A 24169-nucleotide genomic window follows, 5' to 3' on the forward strand; every position below is an offset into this window, starting at 1 on the left:
TAATTACTGCCTCTTTTAAAGCAGCAGGCACCACTCCCTCTCTCAAGGAGGAATTTACAACCTCCTGGACCCAGCCGGACAACCCCTCCTTGTTTGATGAAATAAGCCATGAAGGGCAAGGGTCAAGCACACAAGTGGTTGATCGGACTTGGCCACGCACAAGTCCACATCCTCAGGCCTCAGTAACTGAAACTCATCCAATAATACTGGACCAGACAGTGCTTTGAAAACCTCTACCAATGGAACTGCAGTAATCGTGGTGTCCAATTCATGACGAATCTGAGTGACTTTACCTTCAAAGTGCCTTGCAAACTCATCACAGAGTGCCACTGAGGGTTCCACCGTCTCTCTCCCTGGCCCAGAATGTAACAGGCCGCGAACCACTCGGAAAAGCTCCGCTGGACGACACTGAGAAGATGCAATGCTGGCGGAAAAGAACTGTCTCTTTGCCACCCTCACCGCCACAGAGTAGGCTCAATAATGAGCTCTAGCCTGTGTTCGGTCAGACTCAGCACGAGTTTTCCTCCACCTGCGTTCTAGCCGTCTCCCCTCGTGCTGCATTGCCCTCAGCTCAGGTGCATACCAAGGAGCTGACCGGGCTCTGCTCAGAGGGAGAGGGCGCTTGGGCACGATCGTGTCAACCGCCCGAGTCATCTCTGCATTCCACAGAGCGACCTGGGCTTCAACAGGAGCACCAGCCATACCAGCAGGAAAACCCCCAGAGCCCTCTGGAATCCATCGGAATCCATTAATCTCCGGGGGCGGACCATTTCAATAGGTCCCCCACCCTTGCAGAGGGGAAAGGCCGCCAGAAGTCTAAACCTCAGCAGGAAGTGATCTGACCATGACAAAGGGACAGATGTTAATTCCTCTACTTTCAGATCACCATCCTCCTGCCCAGTCGAGAAAACCAGATCAAGCGTGTGTCCTTTTACATGTGTTGGGCCGATGACATGTTGGGACAGCCCCATGGTTGTCATGGCGGCCATGAAGTCCTGAGCCGCCCCGGATACAGTGGCCTCGGCATGGAAGTTGAGATCCCCCAGGACCATCATCCTAGGGGTCCTTTTTACCTCTTGCAAGGAACCCAAGGCGGCGTACATTCTCCTCCTCCTCTCCCTTTTATCCTCACAACATCAACCCTGTGAGGTGGGTTGGGCTGAGAGTCTGTGACTGGCCCAAATTCACCCAGTGAGCTTCATGGCTGAGTGGGGACTAGAACCCGGATCTCCCAGCTCCCAGTCCAACACTCTAGCCACCACAACACACTGGCTCTCTTTTATATATGCAATAAAAGCCCGCCACTTGGCAGCAAAACTATCTGTTTTCTTTTGTCCTTTTGCTATGCATCATTTCTGAGTCAATTTTTCTATTAATGCTACTTCCCATACCTTGTTATACCACTTAGCTATTGAAATTCCTTGTAGATCTTTCCAACATCTGGCCTAAGCACTGGTGCTGCTATTAAAATATTTATTTATTTTTAATTACATTTATATCCTGCCTTTTTTCCTCCATAAGGAACCCTCATACATGATCCTCCCCCTCTCCATTTTATCCTCACAACAACAACCCTGTGTGGTAGGTTGGGCTGAGAGTCTGTGACTGGGCCAAAGTCACCCAGCGAGCTTCCATGGCCGGGTGGGGACTAGAACCCGGATCTCCCGGCTCCCAGTCCAATGCTCTCGCCACTACACCACACTGGCTCTCTGGTATTGGCCAACAGGTTTCTTTGGGTGTAAGGAGCACTAAAGCCAAAAGAAAACCATGCATATATTCTGCCTTTTCCTTCCCAGCCTCTTCCAGACAGATCTCATAGAATAATAGGGTGGGAAGGGGCTTACAAGACCATCGGGTCCAACCCCTGCTCAATGAAGGAAGCCTGATTCCCAGGCAGTCTCCCACCCAAGTACTAACCAGGGCTGGCCCTGCTTAGCTTCTGAGCTCAGACGAGATGAGGTGCACCCAGCCCTTTGTTCGTCTTATAAAATTATCATCCCACCCAAGTTCTATTCAAAGTGATTGCTCTTGCTTTTCATACGCGTCTTGGGAGCCATGGGCAGGGGGCTGTGGCTTTTCCTAGAGGGTTCAATCCCAGCTTTTGCAATGCAGTTTTAGAAAGGATGCTTTGATTCTTTTCTACATGGTTTTCGTACAACAGGCATGGGGGGTGCCATGCTTATCAGTGTCTTGCGCCCAAAGAAAGCATTGGACCCGATGTGATTCAATGCCATCTGATAGCGGACCTACTCCTGGATGTGTGGGTGCATGATTTGGCCTGCCCCAAAGCTTATTTTGGGGTGTACGCACCCAGTTTTTCATTCTTTTCTAGATGTTTTGGCTATGACTGACAAGGGGGCGCCAAGTTTGATAGTGTCCTGTGCTTAAACAAAACCTTGGGATGGATCCAATTCAGTGCCATCTGGTAGAGGACACTCTCTGGGATGTGTGGGCATACCACAAGGGGTGGCCCAAAGCTTATGGTAGTGTGTACAGCCTGTCCTGTGCCCAAAGAAAGCACTGGGGTGGGCACAATTCAATGCCCTCGCATAGAGGGCCTTCTCTTAGTTGTGTGGGTGTATGATTTGGGGGTGGCCCAAAGCTTATTGTGAGGTGCATAATCCCAGTTCCTTATTCTGTTGGCTGTTATTGCCATGGGGTGCCATGCTTAATTGTGTCCTGTAGATGGTCAGGGCCAGTGGGAGCGAGTGAGCATGCTGCCTCCCACACGCACGTTGCTTCCACTTTCAATCAACAACCCATGGTTTTTTGCTGGGTTAACTATGGATCGTTTAACCCATAAACAATCAGGGCTCAGACATCCCAATAACTGATTGAAAGTGGAAGCGATGAGCATGTGAGAGACAGCACACTCACTCGCTTTTACTTGGCCCTGATAATTCCTGGGTTAAACAACCCAGGAATTGTTGCCATGGGCAAACCAGGGCTATGATTTGAAGTGGCCTTAAGCCCATTCCCGTCCCAGTTCCTTCTTTGTAATTGTCCTCTGAGGTCATCATGTGTGTTTCAAAACAATGACAGTGTTAAGAACATAGGAAGAGCCTTGCTGGATCAGGTCAAGGGTCCATCTATTCCAGCATTCTGTTCACACAGTGGCCGACCAGCTATCGACCAGGAACCCAGAAGCAGAACACGAGTGCAACAGTACCCTCCCGCCCATGTTCCCCAGCAACTGGTGTACATATGCATACTGCCTCTGGTAGCATATAGCCATCAGGTAGCATATAGCCATCAGGACTAGTAGCCTTGATAGCCTTATCCTCCATGAACCTGCTCTTATATTCCCCCTACTATTGTTTACCCTTCCCAGAACATTCAGGACCTTCTCAAGTAAGGGGGCATGATCTTTATTAGGACTCTGCACTGATCCCTAGATGCATCTTTAACGATAACAACCCTTCTCTCTGTGTCCTTTGAAATGTCTTTCAAATTGCTTAGGTAGGATACTCACCAGCCCTCACAACTCAGGTGTGCTGCTTACTATGTTCTGCTCCCCAAGCCAGGGGAGCAACCTTTCATCCTTATATTTATTATGTGGGTCTCCTGCAAAAATATATCTGGGCTGGCCAGCTTTATCATATAAGAACCTGTTCTTCTCTTAATTGGGAGGGGCTGCAGCTCAGTGGTAGAGCCCCTGCTTTGCACACAGAAGGCCCCAGGTTTGATCCCCAGCTTTGCCAGGTAGGGCGAGGAAGGAATCCTGCCTGAAACCCTGGAGAGCCACTGCTGCCAGTCAGTGTCGAAAATACTGGGCTAGATGGACCCAGGGTCTGACTCAGTATAAGGCAGCTTCCAATGTTCCTACATTTTAAAGAAACTTTTAAATGAACCAGGAACTAAGGGGCCAAGGGCAGGAGTGTCAAGGGTCTGATCAAATGCTGAATTTACCCCTGGGTTTCTACCAGTCAGCTGAATCTTTCGTTTCAGTATTCCAGTTATAATCATTACCTTTGTTTGTTTGTTTGTAACATTTAGATCCCCCCTGTTGCTGAGAATCCTAAGGCAGCAAACATCATTCTCTTTCTCCTATCTATTTTACCCTTCCAACAACCCTGTGAGGTAGGTGTTAGGAAGTGTGCTTTAATTTACATGGATGTGGATATTGTTGTTGTTGTTCAGTCGTTCAGTCGTGTCCGACTCTTCGTGACCCCCTGGACCATAGCACGCCAGGCCTTCCTGTCCTCCGCTCTCCCCCGGAGCGTGCTCAAGTCCATATTCATTGCATCGGTGATGCTATCCAGCTATCTCATCCTCTGCCGTCCCCTTCTCCTTTTGCCTTCAGTCTTTCCCAGCATCAGGGTCTTTTCCAGAGAGTTTTCTCTTCGCATTAGGTGGCCAAAATATTTGAGCTTCAGCTTCAGTGTCTGTCCTTCCAATGAGCACTCAGGGTTGATTTCCTTTAGGATGGACTGATTTGACCTCCTTGCAGTCCAGGGGACTAGTCGTAAGAGTCTTCTCCAGCACCACAGTTCGAAAGCATCTATTCTTCGGTGCTCAGCCTTCCTTATAGTCCAGCTCTCACAGCCATACGTTGCTACTGGGAATAGCTTTGATTATACGAACCTTTGTCGGCAAGGTGATGCCTCTGCTTCTTACTATGCTGTCTAGGTTTGCCATAGCTTTCCTCCCAAGGAGCAAGCCTCTTTTAATTTCATGGCTACAGTCACCGTCTGCAGTGATCTTGGAGCCCAAGAAAATAAAATCTGTCACTGCTTCCATTTCTTCCCCTTCCATATGCCAGGAAGTGATGGGGCCAGATGCCATGATCTTAGCTTTTTTAATGTTGAGTTTCAAACCAGCTTTTGCACTCTCCACTGTCACCCTCAACAAGAGGCTCTTTAGATCCTCCTCGCTTTCTGCCATTAGGGTGGCATCGTCTGCGTATCGGAGGTTGTTGATAATTCTCCCAGCAATCTTAATTCCGACCTGTGATTCATCCAACCCGGCGTTTCTCATGATGTACTCTGCATATAAGTTAAATAAGCAGGGTGACAATATGCAGCCTTGTCGTACTCCTTTCCCAATTTTGAACCAATCGGTTGTTCCATGTCTGGTTCTTCCTGTTGCTTCTTGACCCTCGTACAGGTTTCTCAGGAGACAGGTAAGGTGGTCTGGTACTCCCATCTCTTTAAGAATTTGCCACAGTTTGTTGTGAGCCAACAATGTGATGTGGCTGCAAAAAAGGCAAATGCTATTTTGGGCTGCATTCATAGAAGCATCGCTTCCAAATCCCGGGAAGTACTAGTTCCCCTCTACTCAGCACTGGTTAGGCCTCATCTGGAGTACTGTGTCCAGTTCTGGGCACCACACTTTAAGAAGGATGCAGACAAGCTGGAGAGGGTTCAAAGGAGGGCAACAAAGATGATCAGGGGACTGGAAACAAAGCCCTATGAAGAGAGACTGAAAGAACTGGGCATGTTTAGCCTTGAGAAGAGAAGACTGAGGGGAGATATGATAGCGCTCTTCAAGTACTTGAAAGGTTGTCACAGAGAAGAAGGCCAGGATCTCTTCTTGATTATCCCAGAGTGCAGGACACGGAATAATGGGCTCAAGTTACAGGAAGCCAGATTCCGACTGAACATCAGGAAAAACTTCCTGAGTGTCAGAGCAATACGGCAATGGAACCAATTACCTGGGGAGGTGGTGGGCTCTCCCACACTGGAGGCCTTCAAGACGAGGCTGGACAGCCATTTGTCAGGGATGCTCTGACTTGGATTCCTGCATTGAGCAGGGGGTTGGACTCGATGGCCTTGTAGGCCCCTTCCAACCCTACTATTCTATGATTCTATGATTCTATGAAAGGCTTTAGCGTAGTCAATGAAGCAGAAATAGACGTTTTTCTGGAATTCTCTTGCTTCCTCCATGAACCAGCGAATGTTGGCGATTTGATCTCTAGTTCCTCTGCCTCTTCGAAACCCAGCTTGTACTTCCGGTAGTTCTCGGTTCACATACGTATATGGATATTACATACATGTAAACTAAACACATACATGAGGGGATCTTTTGGCGTTGAAGTCTGGATGCTTAGGAAAACCTGATAGCCCAAAAGCTGAGAGTCAGAGACCACAACTAGGTCTTTGAAAGCAATTATTCATTTTACTAAAGAAGACTTTAAAATGAGTTAAAATCACACATCAGGGTAATTAGAAACATGCATACATCAGGGGAATTAGAATCATGTATTAACACTGAGAAGGTTGAAGACAGCAAACATTTAAAGTCAGTAGTGAAGCTTGGTGCACTGGGAGACATAAAAAATAATGCATGGTGTGTGTGTGTGTGTGTGTGTGTGTGTGTAGAAAGCAGAACAGTGTTTAATCCTAGCATCTAGCAAGGTGAGTATGTGAGAGAAAGACAGGGAGGAAGGGAGTTATGGTTTTTTTAAAAGGGTGATGGAAGTATGGCGATTTAAAGAGCACTTGCAGTGTGGTGTGAGTGTATGTGTGATCCTGGGAAGGGGCGGGGGCGAGGGAGAAGTTTCAGCCTGGGATAACTTGAATGGGGGAGACACAGAAGTTTTGGATCATTGTGAGAGAGTTTTGGAGGAGGAGGTTAGATCAATGCAGGGGTGCATTTGGGAAGAAAATGGATGGAGAGGCATAAAGAGCAAAAGCCAAGGATTTCTGGAAGTTGGAATGGGGTGGAACATTAGGAAAAAGGGAGGAAAAGAGAATAATTGGCATATGGACCATTTAGAAGAAAAATAGAAGACTTAACCATATCCGCTGACTTGTGAAGTGATGGGAAGCTCTGTGGAGTTCTTTCTCTGGAAAAGAAGGGGAGACAGAAGGGAGGAAGGGGGGTGCTTTTCCCGGCTGAACGTCTGCAGGGGTCCCCTCCAGGATGGAAAGATTCCTCTTTCTCTCCCTCTGTAAACTCCATGGATTTGTGGTGCTCTTTTCATCCGTCCTCTCAAGATTTAGTACTTAAAGTAAAACAAAAGTCAGAGGTTCCTCATAGAATGTTGGAAAATGGATTTTTAGGTGTCATTTGGAGAAGAAATTAATCCCCTTTCCTCCCTGATGTGGGGAAAGGGTGGGAGTTGGTGGGTAGGATTTTTGCATACGTATCTCTGGCTATCATAGGTCCAGGTGAGCAAGATAGCCAGCAGGGTTTGGGTGACTGTCTTCAACAAAGATGACGAAAGAGTCATGTCGGCATGTCTGCTTACACAATATCCAGTTTGGGGGTCTCACAGCTTTAAAGGGGTGTTGAATTCTTGATTTGTCCTTCCAGTTATCCTAAACAGGAGGATTAGAAATCAGCATAAAATATTTCATGGGGCTCTGTGGTTGTCCTTCTGGGCAAGATGTGAAATTTCCAAGTGTTAACACCGAGGAATTAATACAATCAGAACACACAATGGCTGGTCAGAAACTTGCTTGCAAGAGGTTTGCAGCTTCATTTGAGTCATGCAAGTCCTCAATATCCTAATGGAACCTGGTTTTCTGCTCTTCTCCAAGACCAAAAAATGCTAGCCCCCTTCCAGATACAGGCCCCTTCTTCCCAAAATTGGGAGGGCTTTGTGACACGGGTTTGGCTGTGAGTCAGTGACTGCTCCAAGTCATCTAGTGAGTTTCATGGCCAAGTGGGTACTAGAACCCAGATCTTCCCCATGCCTAGTCCAACACTCTAACCACCACACCACACCACACCACACCACACACACACCATACATTATTCCTATAGCTTCTGTAGCCAAAACAGCATATTCCCCAAAACTTAATGCTTTGTTTCATAAATCCTTTTGGTTCCTTTCCATCAAAAATATCTTTGAAAAGGATGCAACTTCCAATTAAAAGAAGGTGGGTTCGGTTTTCCAGATCTTGCTACATATCATCAGGCTTATTTGCTGACGTTTACTAAATTTTGGTATTTTCCACTCAGATTTGATTTTCCATCTTGGTCAGTTCTGGAATCTTCCTGTCTGGAGCCTCTCTCCAAATGGATGGCATTAGTTTCTCAACATATTAAGGCAGATAGAGCTCCTCCCACAATCTTGGCGGTTAGAGATGTGTGGAGTATAACGTCATGCCAATTACATGCCAAATTGACTTTATGGGGAAATCCGGATCTAACAATAGGAAAGAAAATGTTTCTGTGGCGGACCTGGAGAGATAAAATGATCTTTCCCCTGGATCAATTATTGGGTGTTCATGATGAGTTTTTGCCATTTTCGACTTTGTGAGATAAATTTGATTTGCCTGCTACAGCTGAATGTCAGTATTTGCAACTGAAACATTTATTAGTATTTAGATTTACTCCTGCTGCTTTTACTGTCTTGGAGTCTCCTTTACGATTGGAAACACTTATTGAGGCTGACCAGGTATATTGACCCACGATTCATGTTTATACATACTTATGATCAGTGAATAAATATGATACACAGGGTCTACAGCGGGAATGGAACAGGGAACTGGAATGTCCTATTTTGTCTAATCAATGGACCGCTGTTTTGGCATCTATATCCAATATCTCTATAGACTTCCACTTACATCTTATTGAGCAAAAACTTTTGTTTCATGTTTATTGGACACCACAATGTCTTTTTAACAAACTTTTTGTCAAACTCAGCTAATTGTTGGAGGTTAATGCAGTTAATGTTTCTCTTATTCACATGTTTTGGAAATGCCCAATAGTTGTCTCCTTTGGGGAGGAAGTTATCATACAGATAAATTTTGAATTGGGAAGCTCTTTAAAATTTACCGATGTACATGTTCTCTTAAACTATTTACCTGCTTTTTGGAACGCAACATACAGTCAACGTAAATGGATTTTTTGTACCCTCTTGGCTGTTAAAAGACTGATATAACAATACTTGAAAGATAAGAGCTCACCGCCTATAATGCAATGGATAGAAGACTTAACTAGCAACATTTGAAAGAGTGGTATATAAGCGTCACTCGCGAATGGACTTAAATTTGCATATCTGGTCTGCTTTTAGTGACGTTTATGTGTAATCAGTTCTTTTTTCCTTTTTCTTTCTCCTTAGAACATTGTAATATTTGAAGCTGAGGACTTTAGAGTATGTCATTATATTTTCAGTTTTTTTGGTTTTGTTATGTTTTTGTTGGTTTGTTTTGTTTTGTTGAAATGCACAATAAAAAAATTGATTAAAAATGTAGCCAAAACAGCACCATCCACGCACAAGAGGGAGGTATCAGCAGACTTGGGGGAACCCTGTGGTTTGCAGAAGTACAAAAACATTGGTGGGGGGGGGACGACCTAAAGTGATTCCCAAGAAACAGCCTGCTGAGGACACAGTGGGCTCACTGGCCATGGAATGCTGACTATTTGGCAGGCAGGGGGGAGAATGGATGACTGGGGTGGGGGTGGAATAGGGTGGCTGGAATCCTGAAGAAGGAGCACCTCATAAAGCGACCTTTTTTTTTTTTGCAGGTCCCTTTTGTTACGACTACTACCCGTTGGAGGGGAGGTTATTTTCATGCTGGTGCCAAGATCACAAACTTCCTTCTCCATTGCTGAAAGCTGCACTCATAACCACAAGAAAAGTTGTGTTTCTTGCACCTCTCCAAACTTGCTAGAAAATCTACACCACGACAACAGAAAGGAGATGGCTATGAGAAGAGTAGGAGAGGCATCCAAGAGCAGGTGTTGAAAGAAACTCAGTTGGCATACTCTACAAGGCGCCTCCCAATGATCACTGAAAACTGTTATATATGCAAGCCAGCAGGAGTGTCTCTCTTCTTTGCCTTTGGCTGTTTCTTCTTTCTGCAGGCCTAGTCAATGGCATTGTCACAGATACTTAGACCAGCCCTCATCCCCCTTGTCTTGGTCAGAGCATTCTGTTAGTTGCTAGGAAGCTGAAGTTGGTTACTGGCTCTCAGTTCCTTATCTGTGCGAAAGTTCAAAACAGAGCTCAATCAGTAAACCCAATGCAGACCTAGGGCTCCTTCACACTGAGCTTTTATCCTGTGATTCAGATTGCGCCTTCATGGAAGTTTGCAGTCTCTTTACATGATGCCCTGATCATTCAAGCCCATGATGCCCTGATCATTCATGATGCCTTGCTCATTTAGCACTCCTGCACTAAATGCCCTTTGTTCTGTTTTTAAATAGATGGCAGATAATGAGCTATCAGAGTACCCCCTTGTGTTCTGCTTTCGTTTCCTCCTGAAAAGAGTAAAAGCAGCAAGAGGACCGAGATCAATGCAAGATAATGAAAGACTCAGATACAGGGAGAAGGAGGGGGAAAGCAAAGGGGGAAAAGGAAGCACAGGAAAAAGGGAGTCGTTGTGATCCTGCATTTAAAATGGAAGCGGAAAGCCCCATTTTAAATCCAGGATTTTAGGCTGGTGTAGAGATGCCCCTAAAGTGTATATGCCCCTGAACCCCAAAACATGCTATGGACTATCCCATAATGCATATCTCCATGATTGGGGGACTTTCCTCTTCAAGATACACAATTCTCTTCCATCAACACAATGGCTACTTGTCCTGATAGCTATATGAGGCAGTATGTCTATGTACACCAGTTCCTGGGGAACACGGGCAGGAGGGTGCTGCTGCACTCGTGTTCTGCTTCTGGGTTCCTGGTCGATAGCCAGTCGGCCACTGTGTGAACAGAATGCTGGAATAGATGGACCCTTGACCTGATCCAGCAAGGCTCTTCCTATGTTCTTAACACTGTCATTGTTTTGAAACACACATGATGACCTCAGAGGACAATTACAAAGAAGGAACTGGGACGGGAATGGGCTTAAGGCCACTTCAAATCATAGCCCTGGTTTGCCCATGGCAACAATTCCTGGGTTGTTTAACCCAGGAATTATCAGGGCCAAGTAAAAGCGAGTGAGTGTGCTGTCTCTCACATGCTCATCGCTTCCACTTTCAATCAGTTATTGGGATGTCTGAGCCCTGATTGTTTATGGGTTAAACGATCCATAGTTAACCCAGCAAAAAACCATGGGTTGTTGATTGAAAGTGGAAGCAATGTGCATGTGGGAGGCAGCATGCTCACTCACTACCACTGGCCCTGACCATCTACATAATGTGAGAACCGGGTCATACACTGACATATCCAGGAGAGAGCCCTCCCAGCAATGGCATTGACAGCCCAGAACGTTCTTGGGGTGCAGGACACAATTAAGCATGGCACCCCATGGCAATAACAGCCAACAGAATAAGGAACTGGGATTATGCACCTCACAATAAGCTTTGGGCCACCCCCAAATCATACACCCACACAACTAAGAGAAGGCCCTCTATGCGAGGGCATTGAATTGTGCCCACCCCAGTGCTTTCTTTGGGCACAGCACACTGTCAAGCATGATTCCCCGATACCAATAATAGCCAAAATATGTAGAAAAGCATCAAGAACTGAGGCTGTACACCCTGCCACAAGCTTTGGGCCACCCCTTGTGGTATGCCCACACATCCCAGAGAGTGTCCTCTACCAGATGGCACTGAATTGGAACCAGCCCAAAGTTTTGTTTAAGCACAGGACACTATCAAACTTGGTGCCCCCATGTCAGTCATAGCCAAAATATCTAGAAAAGAATGAAAAACTGGGTGCGTACACCCCAAAATAAGCTTTGGGGCAGGCCAAATCATGCACCCACACATCCAGGAGTAGGTCCGCTATCAGGTGGCATTGAATCACATCAGGTCCAATGCTTTCTTTGGGCGCAAGACACTGATAAGCATGGCACCCCCCATGCCTGTTGTACGAAAACCATGTAGAAAAGAATCAAAGCATCCTTTCTAAAACTGCATTGCAAAAGCTGGGATTGAACCCTCTAGGAAAAGCCACAGCCCCCTGCCCATGGCTCCCAAAATGCGTATGAAAAGCAAGAGCAATCACTTTGAATAGAACTTGGGTGGGATGATAATTTTATCTGTCTGGAAGAGGCTGGGAAGGAAAAGGCAGAATATATGCATGGGGGGTGGGGTTGGCTTCAGAGCTCCTTACACACAAGGAAAGCTTTTGGCTAGACTCAATCCAATACCATCACGCAGAGGACACACTCCTGTGCCTTGGGTGTATGAGTTGACATCACTCAAAGCTTATTGTTGGGTCCACACCTTCTTCTTTTCTTTTTACATATTCTGCTGTAATTTCTATGGGGCACCATGCTTAACAGTGCCTTGCACGTTGCACCCCAAAGAAAGCATTGGGCTGAATAGAGTTCAATGCCGTTGAGTAGAGGACACTCACCTGAATATGGAGGTGCATGGTATCAGGTGGCCCAAAGTATACTGTGGAAGTAATAAGCTTCAGTTCCCTATTCCTTTGTACCTAGTTTGGCTATAAGTAGCGAGAGACAATGCAATTAAGAGCAACTCCCCTCCCCCCCACACACACAAAAGCATTGGGGTGGACATGATTCGATGCATCGCATGGAGTACACTCTCCTGGGTCTGTGGGTTTAAGATTTGGGGTGGTCCAAAGCTTATTTTTGGGTGCACACACCCAGCTCCTTATTATTTTTTGTATACTTTTGGCTATCATTTGTCATGGTGGTGTCATGTTTGACTGTGCCCCATTCCTAAATAAAGCCCTGGGCCTGATGTGACTCAATGCCATTATTTAGGGAACACTGTCTTGGAAGTTGGCTGAATGATTTGGGTTGGCCCAAAGCTTAATTTGAGGTACACTCTCCCAGCTTCCTCTTCTTTCATAAATATTTTGGCTATTATTGGCATAGGGCGCCATGTCTGACAGTGCCCTGTGCTTAGAGAAACTTTGGGTTGAATGTAATTCAGTGCCACCTGATGGAGGACACTCTCCTGGACTTGTGGGTGCATGAATAGGGGTGGCCCAAAGCTTATTGTGGGATATTCAGCCCCAGTTTCTTATTCTTTTCTATAGATGTTGGCTATTTTACGCATAGAGTTGCTATGTTTGACAATGCTCTGTGATTAAAACAGTGTTGGGCAACATGTGGCCCTCCAGATGTTCTCATCTTCAACTCCCAACAACCCTAGCGAGTAAAGCCATCAGTGAAGAATGATGGGAGTTGTAGGCCAAAACATCTGGAGGGCCACATGTCGCCTACCCCTGGCTTAGAGAAAGCTTTGGGTTGAACGCAATTCAGTGCCACCTGATGGAGGACTCTCTCCCGAACAGGCAGGTCCATGTTTTGGGGTGGCCCAAAACTCATTGTGGGATGTACAGCCCTAGTTTCTCATTCTTTTCAGTGTAGGTTGGCTATTATTGGCATGGGCGTGCCATGCTTGGCTGTGTCCTGTGCCCAAAGAAAGCACTGGGCCAGGCAGAATCCGATTCCATCTTCTAGAGGACACTGCTGGAGGTGTGGGTTTATCATTTGTTGTGGGTTTGTCAGCTTAGTGTGAGATCCATACTCCCAGTTCCTTATTTGTAATGACAGTTTCAGTGGAAAAGAATGGTTTATCTTGAAGGAGATCATCCCCCCAAGTCATGGAGAGAGAGAGAGAGAGAGAGAGGATCTGGGGTGGCCAAAGCTGAGCTATTTAAAATCCTAAAAGATGATGCTGTTAAAGTGCTGCACTCAATATACCTACAAATGTGGAATACTCAACGGTGGCCACAAGACTGGAATGGGTCAGTTTACATTCCAATTCCAAAGAAGGGCAACGCCAAAGAGTGTTCAAACTACCGTACAATTGCGCTCATTTCACATGCCAGCAAGATTATGCTCAAAATCCTACAAGCTAGGCTTCAGCAGTATGTGAACCGAGAACTACCGGAAGTACAAGCTGGGTTTCGAAGAGGCAGAGGAACTAGAGATCAAATCGCCAACTTTCGCTGGATCATGGAGAAAGCAAGAGAATTCCAGAAAAACGTCTATTTCTGCTTCATTGACTACGCTAAAGCCTTTGATTGTGTGGATCACAACAAACTGTGGCAAATTCTTAAAGAGATGGGGGTACCAGACCACCTTACCTGTCTCCTGAGAAACCTGTACGAGGGTCAAGAAGCAACAGGAAGAACCAGACATGGAACAACCGATTGGTTCAAAATTGGGAAAGGAGTACGACAAGGCTGCATATTGTCGCCCTGCTTATTTAACTTATATGCAGAGTACATCATGAGAAATGCCTGGTTGGATGAATCACAGGTCAGAATTAAGATTGCTGGGAGAATTATCAACAACCTCCGATACGCAGACGATACCACCCTAATGGCAGAAAGCGAGGAGGATCTAAAGAGCCTCTTGTTGAGGGTGACAGTGGAGAGTGCAAAAGCTGGTTTGAAACTCAACATTAAAAAAGCTAAGATCATGGCATCTGGCCCCATCACTTCCTGGCATATGGAAGGGGAAGAAATGGAAGCAGTGACAGATTTTACTTTCTTGGGCTCCAAGATCACCGCAGACGGTGACTGTAGCCATGAAATTAAAAGATGCTTGCTCCTGGGGAGGAAAGCTATGGCCAACCTAGACAGCATAGTAAGAAGCAGAGACATCACCTTGCTGACAAAGGTCCGTCTAATCAAAGCTATGGTTTTCCCAGTAGTAACGTATGGCTGTGAGAGCTGGACTATAAGGAAGGCTGAGCGCCAAAGAATTGATGCTTTCGAACTGTGGTGCTGGAGAAGACTCTTACGAGTCCCCTGGACTGCAAGGAGGTCAAATCAGTCCATCCTAAAGGAAATCAACCCTGAGTGCTCATTGGAAGGACAGATACTGAAGCTGAAGCTCAAATATTTTGGCCACCTAATGCGAAGAGAAAACTCTCTGGAAAAGACCCTGATGCTGGGAAAGACTGAAGGCAAAAGGAGGAGTGGAGGGCAGAGGATGAGATGGCTAGATAGCATCACCGATGCAATGAATATGGACTTGAGCATGCTCCGGGAGAGAGCGCAGGACAGGAAGGCCTGGCGTGCTATGGTCCATGGGGTCACGAAGAGTCGGACATGACTGAACGACTGAACAACAACAACAAAACATGTGTTAGGATGCAGGCGCTGTTTTGAACTTTTGTGCAAATAAGGAACTAGGAACCAACTTCAGTAACATGCAGTGGCTCCAGCTCCAGGGATGCCAGAGGTTCCCATCCTTCCTTGAGTGTAGAACCAGAGATGGTTTTCCCCATCCTGATGCACTATTAGCTTAAAGAGAAAACCTGATTTATATTTTATCTCAGCTTCCCTAAGCCTTGTATAAGATCAAAAAGCTCACCTTCCGAGTTTAAATCTTGCAACCCTTTTATCTGGTTTCCCTTCTAAGTTGGTGTTGGGGCATTGCGTAACTTCTTCCAGGATGCATTCTTTAATAGGTATTGTGCAAATCTAGTTACACCATCCCTGAGCTTTGCATCTTTTGCGGGCAGGGAGCAAGGGCTCCATCAGCATATTCAGTGTCTGCTATGCTGATTTCAGTCACAGAGTTCAGCAGAAGAGATGCAAAGTACTTCGTGATAAGCCCCCCCCATATCCTCCCCCTCCTCTGCCTCACCCAGTACCACTTATGCACAAATTCAAGCACCCTGTTTCTCAAACCCCTCCGGCTTGAATTGCAAATTTGGGGTAACCTAGTTCTTCATTGCTGTTTTAGACCAAGATATGTGACTGCATTTACTCTTTCTGCAACCCCCTCTGGTTTCTCTGCCATGTCTGACACCTTCAGCACTAGGGGGCAAATTGCTGCCTTTATAAACCTCTCAGCAGCAGAGTTGTTTAATTTGTTGTACAACCTCTGACACCTTGAACAACTTGGAGGCTTTCATTTGGTTTGGAATTTTCTGCAACGTTCTCGGTCCATCCTCCTTCTGGCCCGAATATCCCAGCATTGGAGGTGAGTCCTGCACTCCTAAATATGATTTGAAACTTATCCTTATGTCATTGCTTATAGCACACAGCAATTGCAATGCCTATGCTTCCCAGTCAAAAGCCAAACTCTATTGTTATCTGGCTAAAATAGTCAGCAGCAAGGAGGAGAGCTCTCAGGCAACACGGCCACCTTGCTTCAAGTTGTCACCATCCCATATTGTTCTTGAACATTTTTAAAAAAATATATATTTATTATTACATGTATATCCCACCTTTTTTCCTCTTTCAGGGAAGACAAGGCTTACGTTCTCCTCCTCCTCTCCATTTTACCCTAACAACAACCCTGTGAGGTAGGTTAGGCAGAGAGTCTGTGACTGGCCCAAAGTCACCCAGTGAGTTTCATGGCCAAGTGGGGACTAGAACCCGGATCTCCCGGCTCCCAGTCCAACATTCTTAACCACTACACCATCCTAGTTGCAAACCAGTTACCAGGTTGCAAACTGGAGAATAATGATCCTGCTGTAGGAGGACACCTTGCAGAAGGTACATCTCCCATCTCGTTTCTATCTAGGTCCTGTGGCTCTCTCCCTTCTCCTCGCTAAAACAACTGGGGTATTTCTCCTGCCCCTGGCCAGTAGAGGGTAAGGAGATAAACAGTAAGAAATAGAAAGACACAGAGCAGGAGGCCTGGCAGGGGCAATCTCACCCTCTACAGTGAGGGCCAAACTAAATGAGCAATTGAACAAACAGTATTTTTTAGTGGCACAGGGGCCCCGATCCACTTCAGTTACCTGGTGGCAGGGGAAGCTGGACATTAAACCTTTGCCCCAGATTACAAGAGCCCCATGCCTATTTGTAGTGGAACTGGGGCGGGCAACTTGTGGCCCCCCAAATGTTTTGGCCTACTGCTCCCATCATCCCTCACCATTGTCTATGCTGGGTAGGGCTGATGGGAGGTGTAGGCCAAAACAACTGGAGGGCCACAGGTTGCCTGCCCCTGTACTGGAAGGAAAGCTTAAATGGCTGCAAATGGAAACTTTCCTTCCACTGCTGATACAGATAAAAGGGGCCTCAATCTGGATTGGGACTGCCATCCCTAGTTCCTATTGAGCTCATGGAGGAGAGTTTAAAATTTGCAAATAAATTTTAAGACTTTGCTGCTTCCATGTTGAAGATTCATTCTGAAAATTGACCTGTAGTCCTAGAACCCTAGTTCAGGGCTTCTTCATGCTTGGATGGGGTTACACTCCCCCTGAAGACTCAGGTTCGCAGTTTGGGGGGGCTCCTGGATTCAGCCCTAAGTCTGGATGCTCAGGTTCCAGTGGTGGGCAGGAGTGCATTTGCACAGTTAAAACTAGTGCGCCAACTGCCCCCGTTCCTGGAGATGTCTGATCTGGCCACAGTGACACACGCCTTAGTTACATCCCGTTTGGATTACTGCAACGCACTCTACATGGGGCTGCCTATGAAGAGTGTTTGGAAACTGCATTTGGTTCAAAGAGCTGCTGCCAGACTGTTGACTGGGGCTGGCTACAGGGAGCATACCACTCCCCTGCTAAAACAGCTTCATTGGCTTCCAGCCTGTTTCCGGGCACAATTCAAAGGGCTGGCTATGACCTATATAGCCCTATACGGCTCCGGTCCAGGTTATCTGAAAGTATCCTCCCTTATGAACCTGCCCGTGTCCTGAGATCTTCTGGGGAGGCCTTTCTCTCAGTCCCACCACTGGCACTGGCACGTTTGGTGGGAACCTGGGAGAAGGCCTTCTCGGTGGCTGCCCCACGGCTGTGGAACACCCTTCCCAGGGAGGCTAGGATGGCTCCCTCCTTGATGTGTTTCTGGAGGTAGGCTAAAACATTCTTGTTCCGGCAGGCCTTTGGGACATAGTTGGAACCTGGGGGTAAGCTGCTAAAATGCTGTTTTAAAATGCTGTTTTAATGTTTTAATATAATTTTAATTGTATTGTTGTTTAATTTATATTTTAACTTTTGTATATTTTCATATGTTTTATTTGTATATGTTTTAATTTTTGTAAGCCACCTTGTGTCCCAGTACTGGGAAAAAGGTGGGGTATAAATATAATAATAATAATAATAATAATAATAATAATAATAGTTGAAGGATGGAAACATTCCAACCTGTGCTTCAACATCAGCCAACTCCCCACCTCCCCTGTTTACTATAGAGCCTGATGAAGAGTTCTAGAGAACTCGAAAGCTTGTTCACTATCTTGTGAAATTTAATAAAGATATTGACATAATAGGAATTTTGAAATAATTTGTTCTATCGTCTTTCTTTCAGAAACATAGTTCCGCTTCATCAACGTCTTAACCATGATGCTGCCATTCCTGCTCTGTGTGTCTGTGTGTCTTCTCATGCCTGCAAAGGGCGAGGTGGTGCAAGATTTCAAAAATTGCCTTGGGTTCTTCTTGGATAAGACGCCCCCTGATGCATCTCTCACACCATCACACGAAGCCAGGATCTGCCAGTTTTACAAGAACGCCTATCGCTTTGCCACCATGTATGACAGAGAGAAGCGCATTCCAATATACTCTGCTTATAAGTGCAAACCTGGAAAGGGTCAGAGATATCAAGGCTGGATGATAGAACCCCAGGTAAGACGACTTACCTGTCCTGTCCAAGGGCATCCGGCTGGTTTGTCTTCTGTTTTGCTGCCTTGCGCTGTGCCTGACCATCAGTCTATCTAGCCCTGAGTGGTTCTCCAAGGTGTCAGGAAGCCATCTTTTCATTCATTTATTATATTTCTATACTGCCACACAGACGAAGCAAAAAATTAAAAACCATTGTTGTTGTTGTTCAGTCGTTCAGTCGTGTCCGACTCTTCGTGACCCCATGGACCAGAGCACGCCAGGCCTTCCTGTCCTGCGCTCTCTCCTGGAGCATGCTCAAGTCCATATCCATTGCATCGGTGATGCTATCTAGCCATCTCATCCTCTGCCCTCCCCTTCTCCTTTTGCCTTCAATCTTTCCCAGCATCAGGGGCTTTTCCAGGGAGTTTTCTCTTCGCATTAGGTGGCCAAAATATTTGAGCTTCAGCTTCAGTATCTGTCCTTCCAATGAGCACTCAGGGTTGATTTCCTTTAGGATGGACTGATTTGACCTCCTTGCAGTCCAGGGGACTTGTAAGAGTCTTCTCCAGCACCACAGTTCGAAAGCGTCAATTCTTTGGCGCTGAGCTAAAAACATATAAACAGATAGTACACAAATAGCTCTTTTGCCCACGCTTCTTTTTAATGGAGTATACCTGGGACCTTCTGGGTAAAATCCAATGTAAGACCTACTTAAAGTAGACCCACTGAAATGAATGGGACTTAAGTTAGTCATGACTAATGTACGTCTAATTCATTTCAATGGGTCTACTCTAAGTAGGATTTATCTTGGATTTTACCCTCTGTCTGCAATGCAGGTGTTCGCCCTCTGCCTTTCTTCTTAAATTCAGTGTCATACTTGGCTTAATTTCCTCCATTTTGCTTTTGGGTGTATATTTATATGTGGTTGAGTCCAACCCCTTTATCATTTGTCAGTCGCTTTGTGAGGTCACATCTCCAAAAAGCAGGATGTGAAAGTAATAAACAAATGAACAAACAAACAAGGATGCAAGTTGGAATTACATAACATTCTAAAATGGCATAAAACAATTAGAAAAAATCCAAGGCATCCAGGCAACATCAAAAGCCAATTTCCTTAGCACAAAACCAGATGAGGCTGGTGGCTCCGATGTCAGTGGGGCATTAAATCTGCCCCGGGTTTCAGTCAGAAGTCTAAAGGAGCTATCCAAAGTGCAGATCTTGGATAGCTCCTTTAGGGCTCTTCACACTGGGCTTTTATCCCCCTATGGAGTCTGCTTACTCACAGAAGTTTGCTGGTCCTGTACACGGCGCAGCCCTCCTCCAGGGAACCTCCTGCTCTTTGTGAGCTCTACTGCATTGTTTTCCATGCCAAGGAAAGTCTGGCATTTTCCCTTCTCCCGCCATGAAGTCGACACAAATGAGGGTGTACAGGTTAAAGTCACGTCTTTTGCAAATAAAACAACAGCACCAGCTCGTGGCTTTGTAATGAAACACATAGATCTCATTGAGAGGTTTGGGTTTTTTTTAACGCCGCGTGGAAGGACCTGATCTGATCCCACAAAGATTCCGGAAGCAGAAGCCCCGGTAAACTGGAAGATTTTTAGCCTTGTGTGATGAAGCCCTTAAGAGTTCTGACTAAAACCCGGAGCAGATTCACCATCCTACTGACTTCAGAGCCACCAGCTTCTACTGTAATGGGCCTGACAGAAGTATCTTTGATTCCTCCTCCCCCACCCCCGCCTTTAGACAGCCATTATAGTGGAGAATAGCTGGATGTGTACAGAAAAATACCCACATTTACAGAGTGGGAGAATCATTCTTCCAGCAGCTCATTTTTGCTTTGAGGGGTGCAGCATTAACTAGTCCTGCAAAGAAAGAGCAGTGATCAAAACAGGCTTGTTTAAAGATATGAAGTCACATGGAACTGTGCCACTCCATGCCTGAAATACTAGGAGACACTCTTTTTTATGTTTGGGTTGCTTTTTAAAATGAGGATGTGTAGCAAAAACCCAAAAATGTTTTAGTCAAAAGCAGACCCACAAGTTTAAAAGGCATCCCACCTTGTATTTGGGGGTGGAAGTCAGAGATTAACAGTCCAATCCTATGCATGTCTACTCAGAAGCAAGGCCCACTGAATTCAGTGGGACTAACCCCCAAGTATTTCATGACTGGATGAAAGAAAGATGTGCACGGTGAAAGTTGAGACAGTTTCATAACACTGTTTCTCCTTGAAATGCTGGGTCAGTTTCACAAACATCTGGTCAAATCACTGTTTATCACCCGCCCCAGGGTTACATTCCTCCTCCCCATCTCCTGCAATTCCAATAACTATCAGCCTCTCTCCAGTTTATGCCGCTGGCATTTTAAAAGAAGCACTGAGTAGGGATGCTGGAGAAATTCGAGACGGACTAAAATGAGCTCAGATTTCCTAGAATCTGACTGGCGGACTCTGCTGCGGAGCGACCCCCTCAGGCCACATGGAATCTCTGGACTTTCGGATGTTTTTTGTATGCATATAAATTCGTAGGAAAATACATAAGTGTCTGCTGAGGAAACACTGAATGGAATGGGGAACAATATGCTAAAAGTTACGTACTAAGGTAAATTATGTCAACACTTAGGTAAATGCGTATGTAATTATTTGCATATTTTTCCGCATAACAAAGAAAAAATTGCATCCGTCTGTGGGCGGATGATGGAACAAAAGGCACCTGACAATCCACGAAACACAGGCGGAGTGGATTTTACACAGTCCGTACATCCCTAGCACTGAGTTTCAACCCAGGTTTGGATGAGAATTTTATAGACCTGGGAGGAGAGCCAGGAGGCATGTTTGCCCATGAGGGCAGGTGGGGAGGGGGACCAACCTAGTGGATCAGATTTTTTTCTCCCCTCCCCCCCCGCCAGCCCCAAAACAACATTTTAAATTGTATTTTACAAGTGTTGCTAGCTGCCTTGAGTGCTAGCGTAAGCACCCGAAGGGTGGGATATACATTTCTGTATCAATATAGAAATCTAGACAGATTAGGTCTTGTCCCAGCTTCCCATGCTCTCGTCACATCCCGCTTAGACTACTGTACTGCACTCTTCATGGGGCCGCCTCTGAAGAGGGTCCGGAAACTCCACTCAGTGCAGAATGCAGCCTCTCCAGCGCTGGTGGGTGACTGGAACATGCGACGCTGATTCTGTATTGTTGTCCATGTCATTCTGGGTCAAATTCAGAGTCCTGGTTTTGGCCTATGAAGCCCTGTTTGGGACCAGGTCAATTGAACGACTTCCTACAACCATTCAAACCTGCCCAGGAAAAAAGTTCTGTCTCATAGGCCCACCAGTAAGATCTGTTTGGTTGAGGGGCGCACAAGATAGGGCCTTTTCGCTTGTGTCCCACCCCCATCCCAGACTATGGAATTCCCTCATGGCATCAGTTGTGGGTCACCTTTGTATGAAGCAGGCCATCGCTCTGTGGCTTAAAAACCCATGTGCCATTAAAATGTTTTGCATCTTTCTCTCTTTTTTAACCATCAGATATTTGTTCATTTTAACTGACCTATTTCAAAATTCTGTGCTGCTGTCTGGTTTTATTGTGAACTTTCTTTCTTTCTTTCTTTCTTTCTTTCTTTCTTTCTTTCTTTCATGTGTGCTGCCTTGTAAGGACTGTGTCCAAAAAGGCAGCACATGAATATTTCTATAAATAAATATAATACATATTAAATATAAATAATACATATACATTTAAATGTAAATCTGTGTATATGTTAAAATGGTCACCTGTAATGGGATTTCTCTCTATAATACAGCTTCCATCAGTCCAACATCTAGGCTGGCTATCTTATCAAGACTTGGCAAATCCCCAAAGGACCACAGAAAAGACAGGAGATTCTATAGCAGCCTTCCCCCTCCAGATGTTTTGGACTAAAACTCCCAGGATTCCTAGACATTGGCCATGTTGGCTGGGGCTGATAGGAGCTGAAGTCAAAAACATCTGGGTGCCAGGTTGGGGAAGGCTGTTTTATAGCTTTCAAGCTTCCTCCTTTGGTGTCTGAGAACTGGTGCCTCTTATTGCATTTATATCCTGCCTTTTTTCCTCTTGCAAGGAACCCAACGCAGCTTACATTATTCTCCTCCTCTCCCTTTTATCCTCACAACAACAACCCTGTGAGGTAGGTTGGGCAGAGAGTCTGTGACTGGCCCAAAGTCACCCAGTGAGCTTCCCTGGCCGAGTGGGGACTAGAACCCGGATCTCCCGAGCCCCAGTCCAACACTCCCACCACTACACTACACTGGCTCTCACCACTAAAGCACCACTATTGGTCTCAGAAGTTGGGTTCTCTCTCACAACTGAGGATAACTAACACGATTCTTGCCTGCTGTTCAGCTTGTAGATCCCAATTTAGGAAAGAGCATGGAAGATGAGCGTGAGACCAATGTTCCTGCTGCAGGGATAAAAACAAACCAGGCCATTTTCAATGATTACAAAGAGGTTTTAAACACTGAAAAGGGGCACTTGAACCCCATCAGCCATCAACCTGATGAAGACAGCAGGGCCGCGACTTCCACCTTGACCAACATTGTGCCGCAATTTGGCAAGCTCAACGAAGACGCGTGGGCAAGCTATGAGAACCGTGTCAGGAAAGAAGCTGAGGCTTGCAATGATCTGTATGTCATCGTGGGCGCCGTACCTGGCAATGAGTATATATCGGATCGCAGGGTCAATAAGCCCAGCCACATCTGGTCCGCAGCTTGTTGTCTGCTGGATAAGAACCGCAGAGATTCGTGGGGTGCCATTGCAAAGAACAGTGAGAATAAAGTGAGGGAATGCGGCCTGGGAGACCTCCAGAAAGAGCTCGCTGAACTGTACGGGAAGGGGAAAGTTGATCTTTTCAATAGTGCTTGTAAATAGATACCCAGCCGCTCACAAGCTTCACCACGCTACGATAAAGATGTTTGCTGCACAGTAGTGCACAAGCTCATCCTGCTACTGATTCTGTTCACAGTTCTGCGTTTGCTCAAATAAAGAAATGGGAGGTGGAGGTCGAGGAAGCATTTCTAACTTCTAGCTTTAGTACTGTATTATTATTGCTATCTCTAAGCTCTGTCTGTCTTGCAAAACAATCCTATGGTTGTTTACTCAGAATTAAGTGCCACTGTGGTCAATGGGACTTATTCCTATGTCAGCGCACATAGGATTGCAGCCTCACTTCTGCAAGAAGATATTCTCAAGTGTTTGCACAAAACACTAAACCATGGTTTAGCGCAATATGCGTGAGTCTGAGCAAAGCTTCAGGGTGTCTGGCCCCTTTCTCCAGCCTTCTCCTTGCACAGACAGGAGAAGGACGAATGTTTACTTTCAATTTCCCTGGATCTTGGCTTGCCATTGTGTGCAAACCCGGGACTGGGGTTTGTCACAAAGACCAGGTCTGCATGACCATGGAGAGGGAAATAAGCCATGGTGGCTTATTTCCCCCTCTGCATCCTGGCAGGATTTGCATAATTACCCTCTTCAGTGCAGCTTGGCTTCTCATGTGAACACGGTGTGGGTGGCTTGTTGCTGTGGTTAACGTGCCACCCATGGGCTGTTGTAGGGTTCTGGGGTGGCTTGTTAACCATGGCAACAGCCACCCTTGCCAAGTTCGCATGACACACTAAGCTGCACTGGTGAGAGTAATTATGCAAATCCTCACATCATGCAACTATCACATGTGGTGGAGGGAAGAAGCCACTGTGGCTTATTTTCCCCTCCCTGATTGTACAAACAGGCCCAAACTCTGGTCAGTTTCAAAACAAGCCAACTTCAACCCATGGTTTATGAAGCTGTTGTTGTTGTTGTTCAGTCGTTCAGTCG

The 24169-nt window shown here is 46.0% G+C and overlaps 1 protein-coding gene across 2 annotated transcripts; it reads left to right on the forward strand.

Moving 5' to 3' along the window:
- The first annotated feature begins 3996 nt into the window (after nt 1-3996).
- LOC146339315 (endonuclease domain-containing 1 protein-like) lies at nt 3997-23375 on the forward strand. 2 transcript variants are annotated; one of them, XM_084809064.1, is made up of 6 exons: nt 3997-4080; nt 9014-9046; nt 9421-9633; nt 15522-15761; nt 18038-18351; nt 22703-23369. In XM_084809064.1, the coding sequence occupies exons 5-6, from the start codon at nt 18070-18072 to the stop codon at nt 23225-23227; spliced, it is 807 nt and encodes a 268-aa protein (XP_084665190.1). In that variant the 5' UTR covers nt 3997-4080; nt 9014-9046; nt 9421-9633; nt 15522-15761; nt 18038-18069; the 3' UTR covers nt 23228-23369. The 2 variants fall into 2 exon arrangements, with proteins under 2 accessions (XP_084665190.1, XP_084665191.1); XM_084809065.1 differs by lacking the exons at nt 3997-4080; nt 9014-9046; nt 9421-9633 and having other exon boundaries at nt 15405-15761; nt 22703-23375.
- The last annotated feature ends 794 nt before the right edge of the window (nt 23376-24169 follow it).

The sequence above is a fragment of the Heloderma suspectum genome, chromosome 7 (genome assembly GCF_057233095.1).
Source record: "Heloderma suspectum isolate Gila_16-S chromosome 7, 16-S_ref, whole genome shotgun sequence".
Classification (NCBI taxonomy): Eukaryota; Metazoa; Chordata; class Lepidosauria; order Squamata; family Helodermatidae; genus Heloderma; species Heloderma suspectum.